General features: G+C 47.8%; 1 protein-coding gene across 2 annotated transcripts in view; it reads left to right on the top strand.

The window, feature by feature from the left end:
* Positions 1–17,905, top strand: part of midn (midnolin) — a 30,886-nt gene extending 12,981 nt beyond the window's left edge. For both annotated transcript variants that reach the window (XM_021603749.3, XM_021603748.3), the window contains 4 exons: positions 2,519–3,067; positions 4,687–4,825; positions 5,059–5,388; positions 14,295–17,905. In XM_021603749.3, coding sequence (XP_021459424.2) covers positions 2,519–3,067; positions 4,687–4,825; positions 5,059–5,388; positions 14,295–14,557 — 1,281 coding nt within the window. In that variant the 3' untranslated portion in view covers positions 14,558–17,905. The remainder of the gene's footprint in view (positions 1–2,518; positions 3,068–4,686; positions 4,826–5,058; positions 5,389–14,294) is intronic.
* Positions 17,906–18,359: the final 454 nt, after the last annotated feature.

Below are 18,359 nucleotides of genomic sequence, written 5' to 3'. Positions count from 1 at the left end.
TGGCCTTTTTCATTTTGATCTAATGGGAACATTATGGTGGGCGGTTGGCGGTGTGTAAGCAGATGGTTAAAGAGGGGAGGTCTCCACACACACGGTGTTACGTGTGTGAAACACAGGCTGGGTCATGGGGTTTAGGTGAGAACTTCAGAATTGGCTTTATGAGTCAACCAGTGAGACAATAGGGCCAGGAGTGACACATGTACAGAGGGAGTGACGGAGTGAGGGAGTGAGGGAGTGAGGGATGGAGAAAAACAGAGAGACAGAACAGGAGAGGGGAGTTTTGCGTATCTGACTAATTTGAGGTTTGCCATGCAGAGTTGGGAGCTCGGTATGAACGCATCATCTATCTCATTTTGGTGTGTTTTTTAATAATCCACACTTGTCTTTAAACGGAGATGGAATGCCTCTCTATTCCACTCTCTCTCTCTCTCTCTCTCTCTCTCTCTTTCTTTCTCTCTCTCTCTCTCTCTCTCTCTCTCTCTCTTTCTTTCTCTCTCTCTCTCTCTCTCTCTCTCTCTCTCTCTCTTTCTCTCTCTCTCTCTCTCTCTCTCTCTCTCTCCTCTCTCTCTCAACACAGCCACACTGATGTGTCATCCCCCCGTACACACTGCCATCTCTTCGCTCTACCCCCCCCCCCCCCCCCCCCCTAATCAAACACAGCTCTGTGACTCCCTCAAGGCCTTTGGCTTTGTGTGTGTGTATGTGTTTTGTTCTCTTTTGTGTGTGTGACAGGGTTTTGCAAACTGCCTAGTCATTCTCCTGACAGCTGTCAGTGAGGGACACAATCAACTACCCCTCCTGCCGTTCGATCCCGCTCTCCTTTCTTCCCTCTCTCTTTTCGCCTGTCCCCCTTGGTTGACTAACAGGTGACCTTTGTGTGAGGAGTTTCCTAGAACCGTCTCACCTCTGTTCCTGTGCCTGCCCTTACCAAGAACAGCACCACAATGGTTCAGTGCTTGTATTTATTTTAGTTGTCATCACCATCATAGTCAGTCACTGTGTTAACATGGCATGTGATTAGGACTTGTGAATAATCTTGGGTTCATATTCCTATGCCAGTTCAATAGTCGTTTTGCTTAATTGTGAGATGCTGAGAGAAAGAGGTATGGTGTTGGGTGACGTCCCCCCACCCCCTTCGTCCTCCCCCCTCCCCCCTCCCTCGCCCCTCTCTTCCAATGTGTGTCAATACCAACGTGCAAAGGTCACCGTGGCTGCAGAGAGCCGGCGGTCGATAGAAAAATAAATAAGCAAAAGAAAGAGGGGAAAATGATGGAGGGCAGAGCCTGGTGATTCAGAGGGTTAAAAACAGGTCAGCACACACAAGCACACCCCAAAGGCTTATGGGTCTGGAGGGAGCGCTCCCTCTGTTCTCTGTCCTCTGTCTCTCTCTCTCTCTCTCTCTCTCTCTCTCTCTCTCTCTCTCTCTCTCTCTCTCTCTCTCTCTCCCTCCCTCTTTCTCTTAGGAATGCACACAGGGCATTGAAGTTTTTCGGAACCTAAGTATCACATTGTCCTGATAGCCTATTGTACTCTTGTTTCTATTTGGGAGAACCTGATACGTCATTTCCTCAGTGTACTGAGTGGTGAGTGGAGCTCTCTGACCCGTCAATGCTCTCCCTTCACCACCACCATAACCCCCCATGAGTGGCCTGAGTAGTAACAAGGCCCTGGGTGTGGGAGGGTGAGACACCATGGAGATTGTTGGAGCAGTGTGGGACGAATGTGTCCTCCAGGCCAAGTGGTGACACGTCTCTCTGTGGTGTGTGTCCTGGAGTGAGTGGGTCAGTGCCTCCATGCTTGGCTCCGGGGCCCGTTCTCGGCGCTCCTTAGATGGGCAGCCCTTCCAGATCCGCCGTGGACCCCCGAACAATCGGGTATTATGAGCTGCGGGGCGGGTGGGTCTGACTTCCTCTATCGAAGGTCTGAATTTTCAGGCCCTGGGCCAGACGGAAGGGTGGCCTTTGTATGTCTGGTGAATGGTAACGATGTTCAGACTCTGGATTATAGGGATAGTTGGAACAGGAGTGTGTGGGAGGGACAGAGTGTGTGTGTTGGGGGGGGGGGGCGGGGGGGCATGCGTGTGTGTGTGTCTGCGTCCGTCCGTCCGTGTGTTTTCCAAAGGCTCCCTTCATCCACCCAGCAAATGTAAATAGCCCAGTGTTTCAGTGTTCAGGGCAGTGATTAATTACAGGATGGGATAGTGTGTTATATCTGCTTCACCAGCCTCTCTGAGGGGGAATTCAATGCAGCTCAATGTACTGTTATGTCTCTCTGTTCACATATCCATACATGTGCTTTTGTTAAACTCATTAACAAAGCCCCAAGCCTCGAAAAAAATGATAAAGAGCTAACAGACCTTCTCTTTTGTCAGTTGGTGTGCACATGTGGTATGTGGCATATGTGGTATACTGGTATATATTTAGTTAGTATGCATTAATGTACTGTACGTTGCATTAGCATTCGATGTATAATGTTTTTGGTAGGTGACTCAACTCTCTTCTCTTCTTCCTGTCTCCAGGTCAGTGACTTCCTGTCTGGCCGCTCTCCTCTGACCCTGGCGCTGCGAGTGGGTGATCACATGATGTTCGTTCAGCTGCAGTTGGCAGCCCAGCAGTCTGGAGGGCAGCAGTTACAGCACAGGCATCTCATTGCCCGTGGGGGCGCAGAGGGCACCATGGGACAGTCCACAGGAGTATCTGGAGGGTCCACCAGCGGGCATCACCCCCGCGTCCCCACCCCGCACCACCACCACCCTCACCCGCATCCACATCCCCACCCCCAATCCCACTCCCATCCTCACCCCCACCTGTCCCGGCCCCATCCAGTGCCACCGCCCTCCACCAGCTCAGCAGCCTTCCCCCCTGCCCCCTCACACCAGCCCTCTCCTCCCATGTACCCCTCCTCCTCTTCCCTCTCTTCAAGTCACTGCAACACCCCTCCTGCTCCTCGTCCCTCCCAACTGCCCGGCAGTATGTTTAGTCGCTCCCACCAGCCCTTCCCAGGCCGACCCAGCCCCACCCCTGGCTCCGTCCCCCAAAGCACCCCCACTGCAGTCCCCTGCCCTGAGGTAAGACCCTTACCTACCAATCAACCTACCACTGCTTTCTTAATGCTGTAATACTCACAGCGTACCACGGTTACACAAAGGAGGGCCAGAACACAGCAGGAAAGATGAAAGGATGAAAGATAGAGATTGAAGGAAGAGAGAGGAGTTAATGAGTTAGTCTGCGTAGGTTGTTGTCTTGTTGATCATCAGCCCCCTCGCTGGTAAGCAGGCCTCTCTCACTGCAGCCTGGAGCTAGGCTATCTATCTGTCTTTTAATGGCAGCCTGGATCTAGGTTATCTATCTGTCTGTTAATGGCAGCCTTGAGCTAGGCTATCTATCTGTCTGTTAATGGCAGCCTGGAGCTAGGCTATCTATCTGTCTTTTAATGGCAGCCTGGAGCTAGGCTATCTATCTGTCTGTTAATGGCAGCCTGGAGCTAGGCTATCTGTCTGTTAATGGCAGCCTGGAGCTAGGTTATCCATCTGTCTGTTAATGGCAGCCTGGAGCTAGGCTATCTATCTGTCTGTTAATGGCAGCCTGGAGCTAGGCTATCTATCTGTCTGTTAATGGCAGCCTGGAGCTAGGCTATCTGTCTGTCTTTTAATGGCAGCCTGGAGCTGGGCTATCCGTCTGTTAATGGCAGCCTGGAGCTAGGCTATCCATCTGTCTGTTAATGGCAGCCTGGAGCTAGGCTATCCATCTGTCTGTTAATGGCAGCCTGGAGCTAGGCTATCCATCTGTCTGTTAATGGCAGCCTGGAGCTAGGCTATCTATCTGTCTGTTAATGGCAGCCTGGAGCTAGGCTATCTATCTGTCTGTTAATGGCAGCCTGGAGCTAGGCTATCTATCTGTCTGTTAATGGCAGCCTGGAGCTAGGCTATCCATCTGTCTGTTAATGGCAGCCTGGAGCTAGGCTATCTATCTGTCTGTTAATGGCAGTTGATTTCCACCAACCTGTTTTTTTTCTTCTTTTTTCGCCCGAATTCAACTCTGTGAGTTTTCAGAAACAAAACCAGATGTGGGTTAGTGTAGTTTAGTTTGAGAGGCCACATAGAACAGTGAATAAAGGAAACAATCATTTTTCTTCTTCACTCTGAAACGTCTCCCTTCCTCTCCCTCTTAGCTCTTCCTCCTCCTCCTCCTCCTGTGGGTTAGACTTTCACTTTCACAGTTTTACTTTCACAGTTCACAGAGCAGAGAAAGGGCAAATAAAAGATCAGGGATGGGGTCTGATGTCAGGGACAGTAACAGGTGCTCTCAGGACACAGCTCAGGTTTATTCAGCGCATAATGTGTCCCTATACGTGGACCAACATGGTTAATATTAGGGTCCATGTCACGACATGGCTGTCACGACATGGCTGTTACGACATGGCTGTCACGACATGGCTGTCACGACATGGCTGTTACGAGTTTCAAGTCACTGCCTCATCATCTCAATAAGATAAACTGTGATAAACTTTTCTATTTCAGTAGCATGTTTTATATGACCCGTATTACATACATACATCTTATGGTCATAATTGAACTAATCACAATTGCTGTCGAGTGGATTTATATTTATTACCACTCACTGAAGGCAAAGTGTTGGTGTGTTGAAGGTTTGTCTCTAGTGTTTGACTGTCTCCTCTCCTCCACAGGCGAACTGCAGTGCTAAGAGCCCCAGTAACAGCACCAGCGCTTCAGCACGCTCCTCCTCCTCTTCCTCCCGCAAACCAGGTGCCATTATCGAAAGCTTCGTCAACCACGCTCCTGGGGTCTTCTCAGGGACTTTTTCAGGTGAGTGAGGCCTAATAGCATTACACTAAGACTAAGGCACTAACTCTCAGACTATGGCTTAGCACTCTCAGTGGCGCAGATTACTACTGTGTCTTACTGGGCTTGGTCTGGGGATGTGACATGTGGTTAGACTGGAGCTAAGGGGCGTTGTAACACTCTCTCTCTCTCTGTCTCTCTCTCTTTCTCTCTCTGTCTCTCTATCTCTCTCTCCCCTCCCTCCTTCCCTCCCTTAGGCACTTTGCATCCTAACTGTCAGGATGGCACCGGGCGGCCCAGGCGAGACATCGGCACCATCCTGCAGATCCTCAACGACCTCCTGAGTGCCACGCGCCACTACCAGGGCGTGCCCCCCTCCCTCACCCAGCTCCGCTACCAGACGCAGTGTGGCTCGCCCTCGCCTGCCTCCCCATCGCCTTCACCCCCTCCCTCACCCCCAGCCACCACCCCTGGCATTGCCGGCATCTCTGCCAAAGCTACCTCGGTGCCTGCCAGCAGCCCCATCTCACCCCCTCTCCACCCGCTGGTGCAGTGTCAGAGCCAGATCCGCATGTGCAAGCCCCCTGGTGAGTAATGATATCCACTCACTCACTCACGCACACACACACACACACACACACACACACACACACACACATACACACACACACACACACACACACACACACACACACACACACACACACACACACACACACACACACACACACACACACACACAAGGCCCTTCACTGTATTTGAGCCCCCGTGCAGCAGAGCAACAGATGTTGCTGCAGTTGTTGTTGTTGTGGATGAGAGTGATTGAAACGACTGTCGTCAAGAGCTTGAATTTAGATGAGCCGCTGGTCTATTGTAAAGAAGAGGATTCATCAGCAACTTTGTTTCTGCCGTTGTGTTTCTATTCAAATACTGTTTAACAAATACTGTTTGGGGCGGCAGGTAGCCTAGTGGTTAGAGCGTTGGGCCAGTAACCGAAAGGTTCTTAGATTGAATCCCCGAGCTGACATGGTATAAATCTGTCGTTCTGCCCCTGAACAAGGCAGTTAACCCACAGTTCCCTGGTAGGCCGCCATTGTAAATAAGAATTTGTTCGTAACTGACTTGCCCAGTTAAATAAAGGTAAAAAAAATAAAAAATACTTATTATCCCCACATTTGTTGCCGCACTCGAAAAGACAATATCCTTGCTCAAAAGGAAAGAGAAAGAAAGGGAATACAGAGGTTGGCAGAGAGGTTCTTGTGGGGGTTGGAAGGGTGGAGGAGAGGAGAATGAGGGGGAGGAGAGGGAGAATTTGGGCCCTCCATGGGAATGCAGCAGCTCTGCTCTAGCCTTATTCCATAAGGCTCAGATTGTCAGGCAGCAGCAGCAGCAGCAGAAGTAGACCTGTCTTTGTCTTTGTCTCTGTGCTGAGGGGATAGGTTTACCCCTCGGAGGGCTGGACTAGGGATTACTGCCCATCCACACAGAGGCTAGGACAGATACTCACCACAGATAACATTCACAGGCGTGTGTCAGGTAGTCGTTGTGCGGAAACACATTGTCCCCACTCTGCTTTTTTATACCTTGCCAGAGGAAATTGAACTTTTCTTCCATGAGCTGCTCTTGTTGCATGTTGAATAGAGTTGGATAGTGGGGGAGGATCTCTGAATGGCCCTGATTAAAGTTTTATGTGGCCTCTTTGTTTGAAATAAAAACATGAATTCCATTGTCCATGGTAGACAAAGGCTGATATCAGCACATGTATTGAAACTTGGCATTGCGATAGAATGGAGCATTTCATCGAAGCATGGACCAAAAGTTCACCCAACGTCCAGGGGACTGCAGTATCCAGTGAGCCCTTTTAAAATAAGTTCTGCACAGTTGAAATAATAAGAGCTTATTTTCTTAACCCAGGAAGCCCCTTTCCCTCGTTCCTCCCATTCCTCCACTCAGCCGTCATCCCCTGCTTTAATTCTCTCTTTCTTTGTCCCATTCTCCCCCCGTCTCTCCCGTCAATGGACCGTCCCACTGCTTCCTCCGTCGCTGTCCAAAACTAGCCTCATCTGTAAAAGCCATCTCTCTCTGGTCTCTTCCAAGCCTGCTCACCATCAATGGTCGCCTGTGTCCACTCAGACTTTAAATAGATAGATTTATACAGAAATGTGAGCTCTGAAAGAATGTGCATTGTGTTTGGAACGCAGCGGGAGGATGAAAAAACAACATACACACTAAGCCTCCATTCATAACATTGTTTTTATATCCGGCCGTCTGCTAACTGCCCACAGATTAATTTGTGCCGTCACAGGAAAAACAGACAGGCAAAATAAATGCCTTTCGAGTCAGACCGGCAACCGGGCGAACTTCCTTACCAATTAATGAGTTGGGGCTTTTCTGTATGGACGGAAGCTGTCTGTCTGGTTGGCTGGCTGTGTGACTGTGGAATGCTTGGCGAGGAACATTTTAGAAGGCAGGTGACTAAGTGTTCCGGTAAAACCCTGAGACGACGTTCTTATCAGCCGACACCTGGTGAAAGACTTGACAGCTTAACTCTTCGCAGAAACCCGCTTCCATTGGCCTACAGGAATAACCTATGCTTACTGCTTAGTGCCTTCCCAGTCTGCTGTCTGTGTTACATTACCTCAGGTTGAGACAGCCTCATGAAAATGTCACATAGCGCTGCTATCTCCGGAGAGCTTTTACCCTTTCCACTGCAGGTTCATGTGGAGAGAGGGGAGGAGAAGGTAGGAGGCGGCGGTGAAGAAAGAGCTTCGAGCCATCGGAGATAGCAGGACAAGTCAGCCTAGTGAGCTAGCTAGATTAGTTTGGTTTTGGTTGTGATGTGGCAGCGTGGCTGGTTGTGGTGGTGGTGGTGACTGCTGAGTGCAGAGCTTTGTTAGGCCCAGGGGCCAATGCTTTTTGTCTGAGGGCAGGGCTTAAGAAGGGGGTGTTAGGCTAATTGTTAGCTGAATTCCTTTGCTCAGTGGGACCCCCCCCCCCTTCCCCAGGGAACCAGGCTGCGCCATTGTAGGGCTGAGCGAGTGAGAAGTAGAGAAGGAAAGAGAAAAATTTTGAGGAAAAGAGGGCGTGAGAGAGCTCTCCATGCCTTAGGATTAGACCTAGCTTTAAGACCCACTCCCACTGCAGCTGCTTGGTTCAACAGAGAGGACAAAAATGAACAAAATGAGTCCCGAAAGAAGGAAAGGAGGGGTAGATATCCTCTCCTCCCCCTCCTGTCTCTTCCTCCCACCAATCTACTCAGTATCTGTCAGGTCAGGTTAGTCTAGTTCAGGCTCTGGCTGCGGGAGGCAGGGTGGAGCGGTGTGTGCACAGAGAGAGAGAGAGAGAGAGAGAGAGGAGAGAGACAGAGAGAGAGAGAGAGAGAGAGAGAGAGAGAGAGAGAGAGAGAGAGAGAAAGCTGGATTGGGTGGGAATGGTTAAATTCCTCTCCCAGCTCGTTTAATCCAGCCCAGAGCGAATTACCTTTGCGGTGCCTTCTACTGGAAGACTAATTTCTGTTAAAATGTTAACGCTCTGCCTCACGTTAGAGTTGTCAACATGGCTAATTCTGAACACCTAACTCTGTTCTAATGTGGCAGCCCTTCATATGGTCCTCCCCTTCTCTTTAACCTCTGTCTCAGTCCTCACTTCGTCTCTGGACTATGTCTCTTCTCCTCATTTCTGACCTGTGTGTGTCAGATTCAGTCTGACAGGTGTCCTGATCCCTCACCCTGCTCTCCCTGTCTGTCGTGCTTCAGCGTGGTTGACCCACCAAGGCTAGGACACCAGGCTAGGACACCAGGCTAGGACACCAGGCTAGGACACCAGGCTAGGACACTAGGCTAGGACACCAGGCCAGGACAGCAGGCCACTGTACATAATTTATCACCCGCCTGTCAGCAAGCATGTAAGCAGCCACCCGGCGGCCAATGACACACACACTGCTGAGCAGCAGTAACCGAGCCATCTAACCCCCAGCCTATCTGTCTCGACCTATAGCAACGACAGCCAACCAACCGCGTCAGGTGCCCTTTCATTGTCGAATGACAAGAGATAGCGGGGGGGGGGGGGGGAATGTAAATTGCGTCTAAAAGTCATTTAAGACCTCATTCCCCTGCAGGGTTGTCGATGCCCTTTCAACGCCTGTCAAACGGGGATGTTCGTTCGCTCCCTTTGACTGGTCTGACTCCTTCAGTTTGGCCCCTTCTTTTCCATTGGGTTGCCTTTCTACCTCTCCTCTCTCTCTGTCTTCTTCCCTGGGCTCCAGATGGTTAGGATGGATGGCAGGACAAAGGCAGGGCTGTGTGCTGTCTATGTTTCCCAGGCCTGTGTTTACCCTCTGGGCTGTTCTCTGCTCTGCTGCTGGCCCAGGGCCCAGGCCAACCAGGAATGACATGTGGCTGTGTTGGATGATGGGCCTGTAGCTGCAGTGATTTATGGATGCCACAGGGATTAGGAAAGTAGTGGAGCACGGGGAAACTGCAAGGCCTCAGGGGGTTGGCTCTGTGTCATGCTTTACTCAGAGAAGTAGGCCTGTATGAACACAGTGTTTTTTTCAGTGTTACGTAAAATGACGTTTGATTGACTCTGGAATAGGTGGGGTTCCATTCCACTGCATACAAATGGAGGACAAGTATCAAGCCCCCTTCAGCTACTGCCGATTTCGGTGGGATGTACTGGAAGACCTTAAAAAGCACGGTTTTCCTGTAATTAAACCCAGGTTGTTTTCACTGTAGTTTGAGCCCTCACCCACTCCGCCTGATCCCCTGATGCTCAGAAAACACAGCTCTCCTTCTGTGAGATCACAAGAATTATCAAGGCAAATAAACAAACAACAACAAACAACAACACTTGGACAACTGTTAATGAAGCGGAATCTTTAAGGGATCAATAGAGGAGAAGCTCCTTTAATCTCTTCTGCATCCTTCCTACGCAGCCCTCCTCCTTCTCTGCCGCCCTCGTTCCCTCCCTCTTTGGCCAGGCTCTAGAATGTAATTGATTGTTCATAGATCAGCCTCTTTCTCTCTCCCCCTCTCGTCTATCTGCCTTGCAATATGGTGGTCAGTAGCTACTATGTCCAGCTGAAATACTATCCCACCCCCAACCTGCATGCAGTACTGTATGTAAAATAGCTTGTGTGTTAGTGGGGTGTTTACAGTCATTTTCTGGCACAGTGGAGGGTGAGGGGTAGGGGGAGCCTCTCCGGTTGTTTTTCTACTGGGTGGAGTTCAGGGATTCCACATGGGTTTTTGGAATAATCTCCATATGCTCACCCTAGACACACACGCCAACAACCTCACACCCCTCCCTCTGGTTTCTTGGGGTTGGTCCACACAGGGTGAGATGAGAAGACAGGAGAAGGTACAGAGAGAGAAAGCGAGAGGGGGGTGGGGGAGGTAGAGAGAAAGGGATGGATGATAAAGGGAGGAGTGTGGGGCCAGGTGTATGTGGTTCTCATTGGTCTGCCCTGAGCAGCTGCACAGCAGGGGGGGAGTTGGAGAGGGTTTTGTCCTCATGGCTCAGTCAGCTACGGCTCTGTGTCTATGGTTTACTCCTGTCAATGCCTTTAGTCTCTGTAGGCTTTAACTGGGCCTGTGAAAGCCCTGAGTGTCTACTGAGGACACATACACACAGCTCCGCTCCAGGGGAGGACGGGTACAAACAATACAGTGCTGATGGAGGAGCAGCACAGGGTGCAGGAGGGTTGCGTGACCAGAGAGGGAGAGAGAGTACATGGAAAGAGGGAGGGAGGGAGGGTGGGAGGGTGGAAGAAAGAGAGGGAGGGAGAAAGAGAGGGAGGGAGGGACTGCCCTCTGTTGTGTATTCCTTGTTCTCTCTGCCCCTGACCTGTTCCTTACCTAATATTTGCTTCTGGTGATTCCCAAGAAAATATGTGCTGTTACTTCCTTCTTTCTCTGTGCATAGTGCGTCAGAGAGCAGTGTTAGGTCACAGAGAAACAGGAAGGAAGATGTGATTCTCCCTGCTGGTGTGTTTGTCCTTGTTTCCTTCCTCCCATCCACCTCTATCTTTCTATCAATTCAACTCAATTCAATTTCAATTCAATTCAAGGTCTTTATTGGCATGGGCATATGTTAACATTGCCAAAGCAAGTGAAGTAGATAATAAACAAAAGTGAAATAAACAATAAAATTAACAGTAAACATTACACTCACAAAAGTTCCAAAAGATTAAAGACATTTCAAACGTCATATTATGTCTACATACAGTGTTGTAACGATGTGCAAATAGTTAAAGTACAAAAGGGAAAATAAACATAAATATGGGTTGTATTTACAATGGTGTTTGTTCTTCACTGGTTGCCCTTTTCTCGTGGCAACAGGTCACAAATCTTGCTGCTGTGATGGCACACTTGAATTTCACCCAGTAGATATGGGAGTTTATCAATATTGGGTTTGTTTTTGATTTTTTTGTGGATCTGTGTAATCTGAGGGAAATATGTGTCTCTAATATGGTCATACATTTGGCAGGAGGTTAGGAAGTGCAGCTCAGTTTCCACCTCATTTTGTGGGCAGTGTGCACATAGCCTGTCTTCTCTTGAGAGCCAGATCTGCCTACGGCAGTCTTTCTCAATAGCAAGGCTATGCTCACTGAGTCTGTACATAGTCAAGTTTGGGTCAGTCACAGTGGTCTGGTCTCCTTCCAGTTCTACTGCTCACGTCAGCTCCAGCATCTATACAAGCAGGCCGGTGTGCACGTGTGCGTGTGTGTGTATGCTCTAATAATAGTGGTGTTGTGTGGTTAATGACTAGCCAAACACACACACACACACACACACACACACACACACACACACACACACACACACACACACACACACACACACACACACACACACACACACACATAGGTTAGGTCCTGCCTCAAAAACATTCCCAGGGGTCCAGCCAAGCCAAAGGCCGGACGAATGGCTGCACCGGGAATGCATTCAGGACCCCACACCACACTGCCCAGCGCGAGTGTCTGTGTGTTAACGTGTGGGTGAGACTGGGTTAAAGTCAGTGCGTGCGGCAGCCAAACTCACATATTCTTGACATTTAAAAGCAGGGAAAATGGCTGTAGTCTTTACACAGTATTAAAGTGTGGAGACAGAGAGGTTGTGTGTCTGATGACTTGTAAAGAACCTCCGGAGTTTGTGTAACTGCATGGGCACATTGTAGGGCATGCGGGTCTGACTGTGTTTGTGTGTGTGTGTGTGTGTGTGTATTTGTTTGTGTGTGTCCTATAATGAGGCCATGCCCCAGGCTCCAGTCCTTCCTCATTCAGCAGGGCTTGAGCTGTGTGACCCCCGCCTGACCAGCTTTTAGGTGCAGGAGACAACCCCACGCTTGTTTGAGACAACCCCACGCTTGTCTGTGGCTTTAGACTAGAGAGAGAGGGAGAGAGATGTAGAGCGAGCGAGAGAGAGGCAGAGAGAGATACATAAAGGGCAGCGGAAGGAGAGAGAAATCCCCTTTCTCTCATAGAAAGAGAGAGAGCGAACATAGAGGGGTTTCTTTCCTGTGTAAGAGACGACAGGAGGGGATAGGAGGGGGGCGCGCAGGGGGAACAAAGCCCCTGGCAGAATGTATAGCCGTTGCATGCAGGCAGCTAAACAATGCCCCTAATGCACAAGAACCCCCTTGTTACCCTTATGCACTAGGCAGGAGATATAGTCCTATGGTATACGACACTCTTATCTAGTGTGGAAAACATTGAATAACATGTGCTGAATAGCCCAGTCCTTGTTCTGTTTAATGCAGTTAGTTAGTATGCACTGCCAGGACTAGTGAATATTTATAGCCAGAGAATCATTCGGCTCAATCCGATAAGCAAATGAAGGGAAGAGGTAAATTAAGCCCACACAGAGTCTGGAATTCATTCCGATGGGGGAAGAGGAGGAGGAGGAGGAGGAGGAGGGAAGGCACAATCGATTTGAAAAAAACGTCCACCTACCCCATTCCCTTCCCCATCACCCGTAGGGCGAAATTCCACAGCCCGCGCCCCTCCCCTCCACCCCACCTAGCCCTCTCTGGGGACACTGGCCCATGGAGGGGAGGGGGGTAGAGGGGTAGGGGGAGGCAGTGGGGGGTCGAGGGGGATGCTGGGTCAATGAGCTGGAAGCAGGAAACTGCAGTCATAAAGAAGGAGTAGAGGGGGAAAAAGAAAAAATCCCAGTCTCTCTTCGCTTACCATTTCCATTCGCTTGCATTTTCTATTGAAAGCCAATAGCAGTGTCCTCGGCTGGAGATGGATGGCTGCACTGGAGCTAAAGTTTAATCAATAGGTCTTTTTCATTTGCCATCGATCCATGTTTAAAGCTACTGCTTCTGCTGCGGCTGCCGTGTGTGTTTGTGTGTGAGTGTGTACGTGCTTGTGTGTTTGGTGTGCCTGTGTGTGCCTCAGTGTGGTCGAGGGTGTCCTTGCATGTGTGCACATGCGTTTTGTGTGTTTGTCCATGTGTGTGTGTGTGTGTGTGTGTGTGTGTGTGTGTATGTTTTCGAGAAAGAGGGAGAGATGGGCTGTGCTTTGGGTTATTGACATTCTAGACCATTATTTAATTATTTCATTTTGAGACAGATACTAATGGAGCTAGCTAATTGATTGTGGTTGCCGTCCCTTCCTCTCCAGCTCCTGAATGTATTTCTAAATTAAATGAAGGCTGAGTTGGGTGGTGTGGGCAGGCATTCACAATGGAACCGAAGGCCATTCCCTAGAGATCAGCCTCTGCTATAGGCACATCAACAGCCAGAAATGCACTTAGTCGCACAGCTCTGACAAAGACACTCATTTGGGATGCCAGCCGTAGTTATGTGACTGCATATGATAGGAAGAAATTAGAGTGTACGTGCAGTAGTGAGTGTGTGTTCTCTCGGTGATTGTGCAATCTCAGGGAGACTGTCCCAGTTCTCCCAAACAGTGATAAGGGTTTGAGAAGAAGGACACATGGCTAATATTTCACTGTGGGGCATTTCATTACACACCCCAGACACGAACAAAAGTGTGCGTGTGCGTGTGTGTTTGCATGTGCGTGTCTGTGTCTGTGTGTGTGTCTGTGTGTGTGTGTGTGTGTCTGTGTCTGTGTCTGTGTCTGTGTGTGTGTCTCAGAGTCTACAGAATGATCACAGCAGCATGTCTGTTTCTCTCTCTCTGTCTGCACCCCAGCATCATTACCAAACCAGCCTATGTTTTTTTGTCCTCTTCCTGGCCTTAGATAACACTGAACACACACTGAATGCACACTGAACGCACACTGAACACAACACTCTGTTCCCTCAAAAATACACTCTCCTCTAAGAACCTACATATGTTTTATTCATTTTTTATTTGTTGAACTGTGCTCTGTTGAACTGTGCTCTGTTGGACTGTGCTCTGTTGGACTGTGCTCTGTTGGACTGTGCTCTGTACGTCTTGCAAAGCAGGGTGTATCAAAAGGTCATGGAAAAATCTGACTGTTTGAAAAATGCTTGACCTTCTGTTTTCCTCTCCTCCCTCCAGGTGACCGTGTGCGTCAGACAGAGAACCGTGCGACACGCTGCAAGGTGGAGCGTCTACAGCTCCTGATGCAGCAGAAGCGCCTGCGCCGGAAGGCGAGGCGGGACTCCAGAGCGCCCTACCACTGGCTGCCCAACCGCAAGGCGGGACGCAGCAACAGCAACAGCAGCACATCCAGCGAGGGATCCATGGACCTCGACTTCGATGACTCGGTGTGGAAGCCCGACGTCAAGGCCGACATGAAGACTGAGTTCGTCATGGCGTAATGACAAAGACGAGGATGCTGATTGGCTGGATAATGAAGAGGCAGCAGAGGACTCGGGTTAAGGAAGTTGGGAATGGTTTCAGAGGTATGGAAAACAAGCTGGAGCCGAGTGTGGAGCATGAAAAACAGAGAGAGGGAAGAAACCTAGTCATCCTCTTCTCTCGCTGGGACAACGAACTGTCACACCAAAAGGCTCCCTGTTGTCTTTCATCTTATCATGTCCTCAACAGCCTCCTACCATTAGAAATAGACAACAAAAACAACAAAAGATTTTTGACGTTTGGACTGGGAACGGATATGTATGGACTTACAAGACTACGTTATGCATACGGACTGCAAAAATATGTACTTCCTATGAGGAACAACTAAAACTGAACTGAGCATAGCAGACTTGGATGGGGGTGGTGGTGTTTTGGTCTTTTTTTCTGTTTTTCTGTTTTAGTTTTACAAGGAGAACTCTGGAGAGAGATTCACACTGGACTTCTGAGCAGGATTGTCGGTGGCTGGGGCCGTGGTGTAACTACACACAGGACAAACAGACAGACAGACAACCCCTGGCCCCAGAGCCATCCCTGGACTACTCTAATGGGCATTCCAGGTCTCCACTTCACCGACCAGAGTCGACTTTTTACCTATTGGGTTATCTTTTTATTTCCATTTTGAAACGTAATATTATTTTATTTTTTCTAAACAAATATGTAGCATTGTTCAAAAAGCATTCAGGTTTTCATAAACAATTTTAAAAGTAGTCGTTGATTTGCACATTTTTCATGATTTTGGAACAGCAGGTCAGAGTGTGCAGGAAGTGGGATATGAGGAGCAATGACTCATTGGAAATGTGGTTTTGACTAAAGTTTTGACTATTACATAAACAGCAACCTCAGTAACATACAGTAGGGTATTAATAGGAATGAATTAATGAATAAAATAAATAAATATTAATGGAGTGCTTCAGAAGATTTTAAAATCATGATTAAAAAATGTATATGGAAACAAATCTATTTTTATTTCACTTTTTATCTGCTGTTTTCAAAAAACAGTAGCCAAGTATGGCTTGGGTCAAGCCATTCATTAAATTGATAGCTAACAAACATATTTATTCAATCATTCATCAGCTCATTCACTCATTAGGGTCATATAGCCACAAACAAATAATGGATAAAAATCCCATTGAACCCAACTACAAGCCTATTTCAAATATAGGTGGGGATCTCACATTTGTATGATATTTAGCAGGGGTTTATAAGCGTGTGCGTATGGGTGTTTGTGTGTGACAGTGAAGATGGCTGATTCACCCCTCTCGTCACTCAAACAATGGAGGTTCAGTACAGAGAATACTCTCCGTTTCTCGCCATTCAGACGCTCTAGATATCTTTCCCATGTATTCCTTTTTGAACCAACATCCCACTTTAACCAAGGCGTCTGTTAGAAAATGTTGATTATGTCAAGCTACTTTCTAGTAATGGAAAAGAGAGGTGGAAGAAAGCTAAGAAATCCCAAGCAGGGAACCTGTCTCCAGTTTCATCAACCAGTGCCTCCACCAATGGATTCCCTCACATATCAGATTAGGCCATTTACAGACTTACTAAGAGATTTGCTGCTACATGGGACTTTGATAGACGGGGGAAAAGTGACTTTTCTTTGCATGCAAAAAGTGTGAATTATCCTGACTTTTGTATTGTTGGAAGAAAAAATATATACATGAAACTGGTGCTTTGGAGAATTTGTGGAGAAATAATGCTTAGCCGCTTTTGTTGGTTAGGTTATTGTTTCCGTAGAACAGCAACACTGTCCTGCTCCAAGTATTCTCAAAGCAAACCAACGCAGATGAAGTAAGAATGGACTCATATCTTGCTCACTCTGAACTGAACATTCCCTGGACAGTGATGATCATGAGCAAAGAGCAATTGACTTTCCTCCCTAAACGCTGGTTCAACCAACATCGTTCTCCTCAACATGGAGACAAGGACCCAGGCAGCAACCAGCCCTTAGTCCTCTCAGCCTAACTCAATAACATAGTGTTCAACAAGGTGCATGTTTGGGACTAATTAACAGGGGAAACCATTGGACCAGAGTACGCATCGTCACAGAACCCACACTTCTATGTAAAACACAATGTCTGACCCTACCCTACCTTGATTGCACTCACAGAGTTTTCAGTGGGAGATTACCTGTTTGGTAAACCTTGTCTTTTTGTCAGTGGCCTTACCTTTCACTAAACGAGACACGAGGGGACTGGTGGGGACGTGTGTTTGTTTCTTTACCTGTGTTTTGTGAAGACGCCATTGTCACTGAGGATTCGGGCATCTCTTGTTTGTGCTTTTAGCAGGTGGAGTCTCTATTATGTCAAGGCTTCTGTGCCTTAAAACGTTGCCCTTGCAGTGTGGGTCAGATATAAGATGAACAAATTATTTCCATTGATGAATTCATGAATTAATATAAAAGGCTGTAACCACATGGGAGCTGTAGTTTTTAGGGGTAAGCACGTTGAGTGAATTAATATCGATGTGTTTGTAATCTGTGTTTGTTCCTCAATCGGTCTTCCCATTTTCTCTCCATTGTGTTGCCATGTTTGTCTGTCTTCTTTGTCTGAACACCCCGCTCTGTCCTGCCCACCAACATTGACAAAACAAAGTACCTGAGGTGGAAGATTTGACTGCAGTGTGCTACTATGGCAACAAAGTGCCCTGACTCTGACTGGACAGGTGTCTTCTGAGGACGTGAGACCACATGACATGCACTTCCTGTCTCCTTGGACAAGACATTTCAAAGGACAATTCACCCCCCCCCCCCCCCCCCTAAATTGAATTAGATTTTTGATATATGTATGAACTATACTCTGTGTGTGCCTCACTTATGTGTGAAAAAAAACAAAAAAACAACATAAAATGATGACATGGGATGAGATGATTGGACAAAAGAGGGGGTGGGGAGGGCATTTACAAAACAGTTTGTAGGTGGAGTTCTGATCACATCATTTAAGTTGCCTGTTCTTTCTTGTAGCCAACCATTGAAAAATAATAACAGGAGTCAAGAATACCATTTACAATGTTCTAGCTATAGACCGGTGTAGCACATGTGTGACTGTATTAATTTATGAAACCAAAATGGTAACTGTGAATTCTGTATTTCTTTGTGCATTTTTTTAAGTGGGAGAAGGTGGTTGGGACGTAGAAACGACTAATGCCTATGTCCTATTTTGTTTTTGGTGAAATATAACGGAAATCATGTTTCCCCTAAAAAACTAAAAAATGTCTACATATATTTTTTTCTTAAGCAATACATTTCAGTGTGACTTGTGATAGAACATTTTTCTTTTTTAGGTAATAAATAAAAAACAAAACGAGTACGCCCAATGGTCTGTGTCGGTGTTGTTCAAATCCCTATTGAAGAATATTGACTTTTGAGTATTGAGTGAAATGTACCGAATAAGAGTTGGGTTTCATATGAAAGTCTGTTTCATAAGGTAATCAGATAGGAGTGACATTAGGAAAAAGAAGAAGAGCTAGGAAGTACATTGATAAAGTATTACTTTACCCATCATATATAATGGCAAAGATTTGAGCTAGTATACCAGCTGGCTCACTCTGCCACCGGGGAGAATGATAGAAGAGAGCAAGAAAAGGCAGATGAGATCTCCCACTTATCCCCAGCCGGGCGGAGGATGAGAGGAAGTTGAGAAAAGAGAACGAAGTGACAGATTGGAGAGAGAGATGGTAGTGCAGAGCAATTGGTTAGCAAGTAGTTCATGTGAAATGAGCTAGCTCTCTAATTCCTGCAGTTAGAGTGTCAGGTTCTGAAGC

This window comes from Oncorhynchus mykiss, chromosome 5 (assembly GCF_057628025.1).
Source record: "Oncorhynchus mykiss isolate SJ-2025 chromosome 5, ASM5762802v1, whole genome shotgun sequence".
In the NCBI taxonomy this organism is placed as follows: domain Eukaryota; kingdom Metazoa; phylum Chordata; class Actinopteri; order Salmoniformes; family Salmonidae; genus Oncorhynchus; species Oncorhynchus mykiss.
This window is presented reverse-complemented; position numbering and strand designations above follow the sequence as displayed.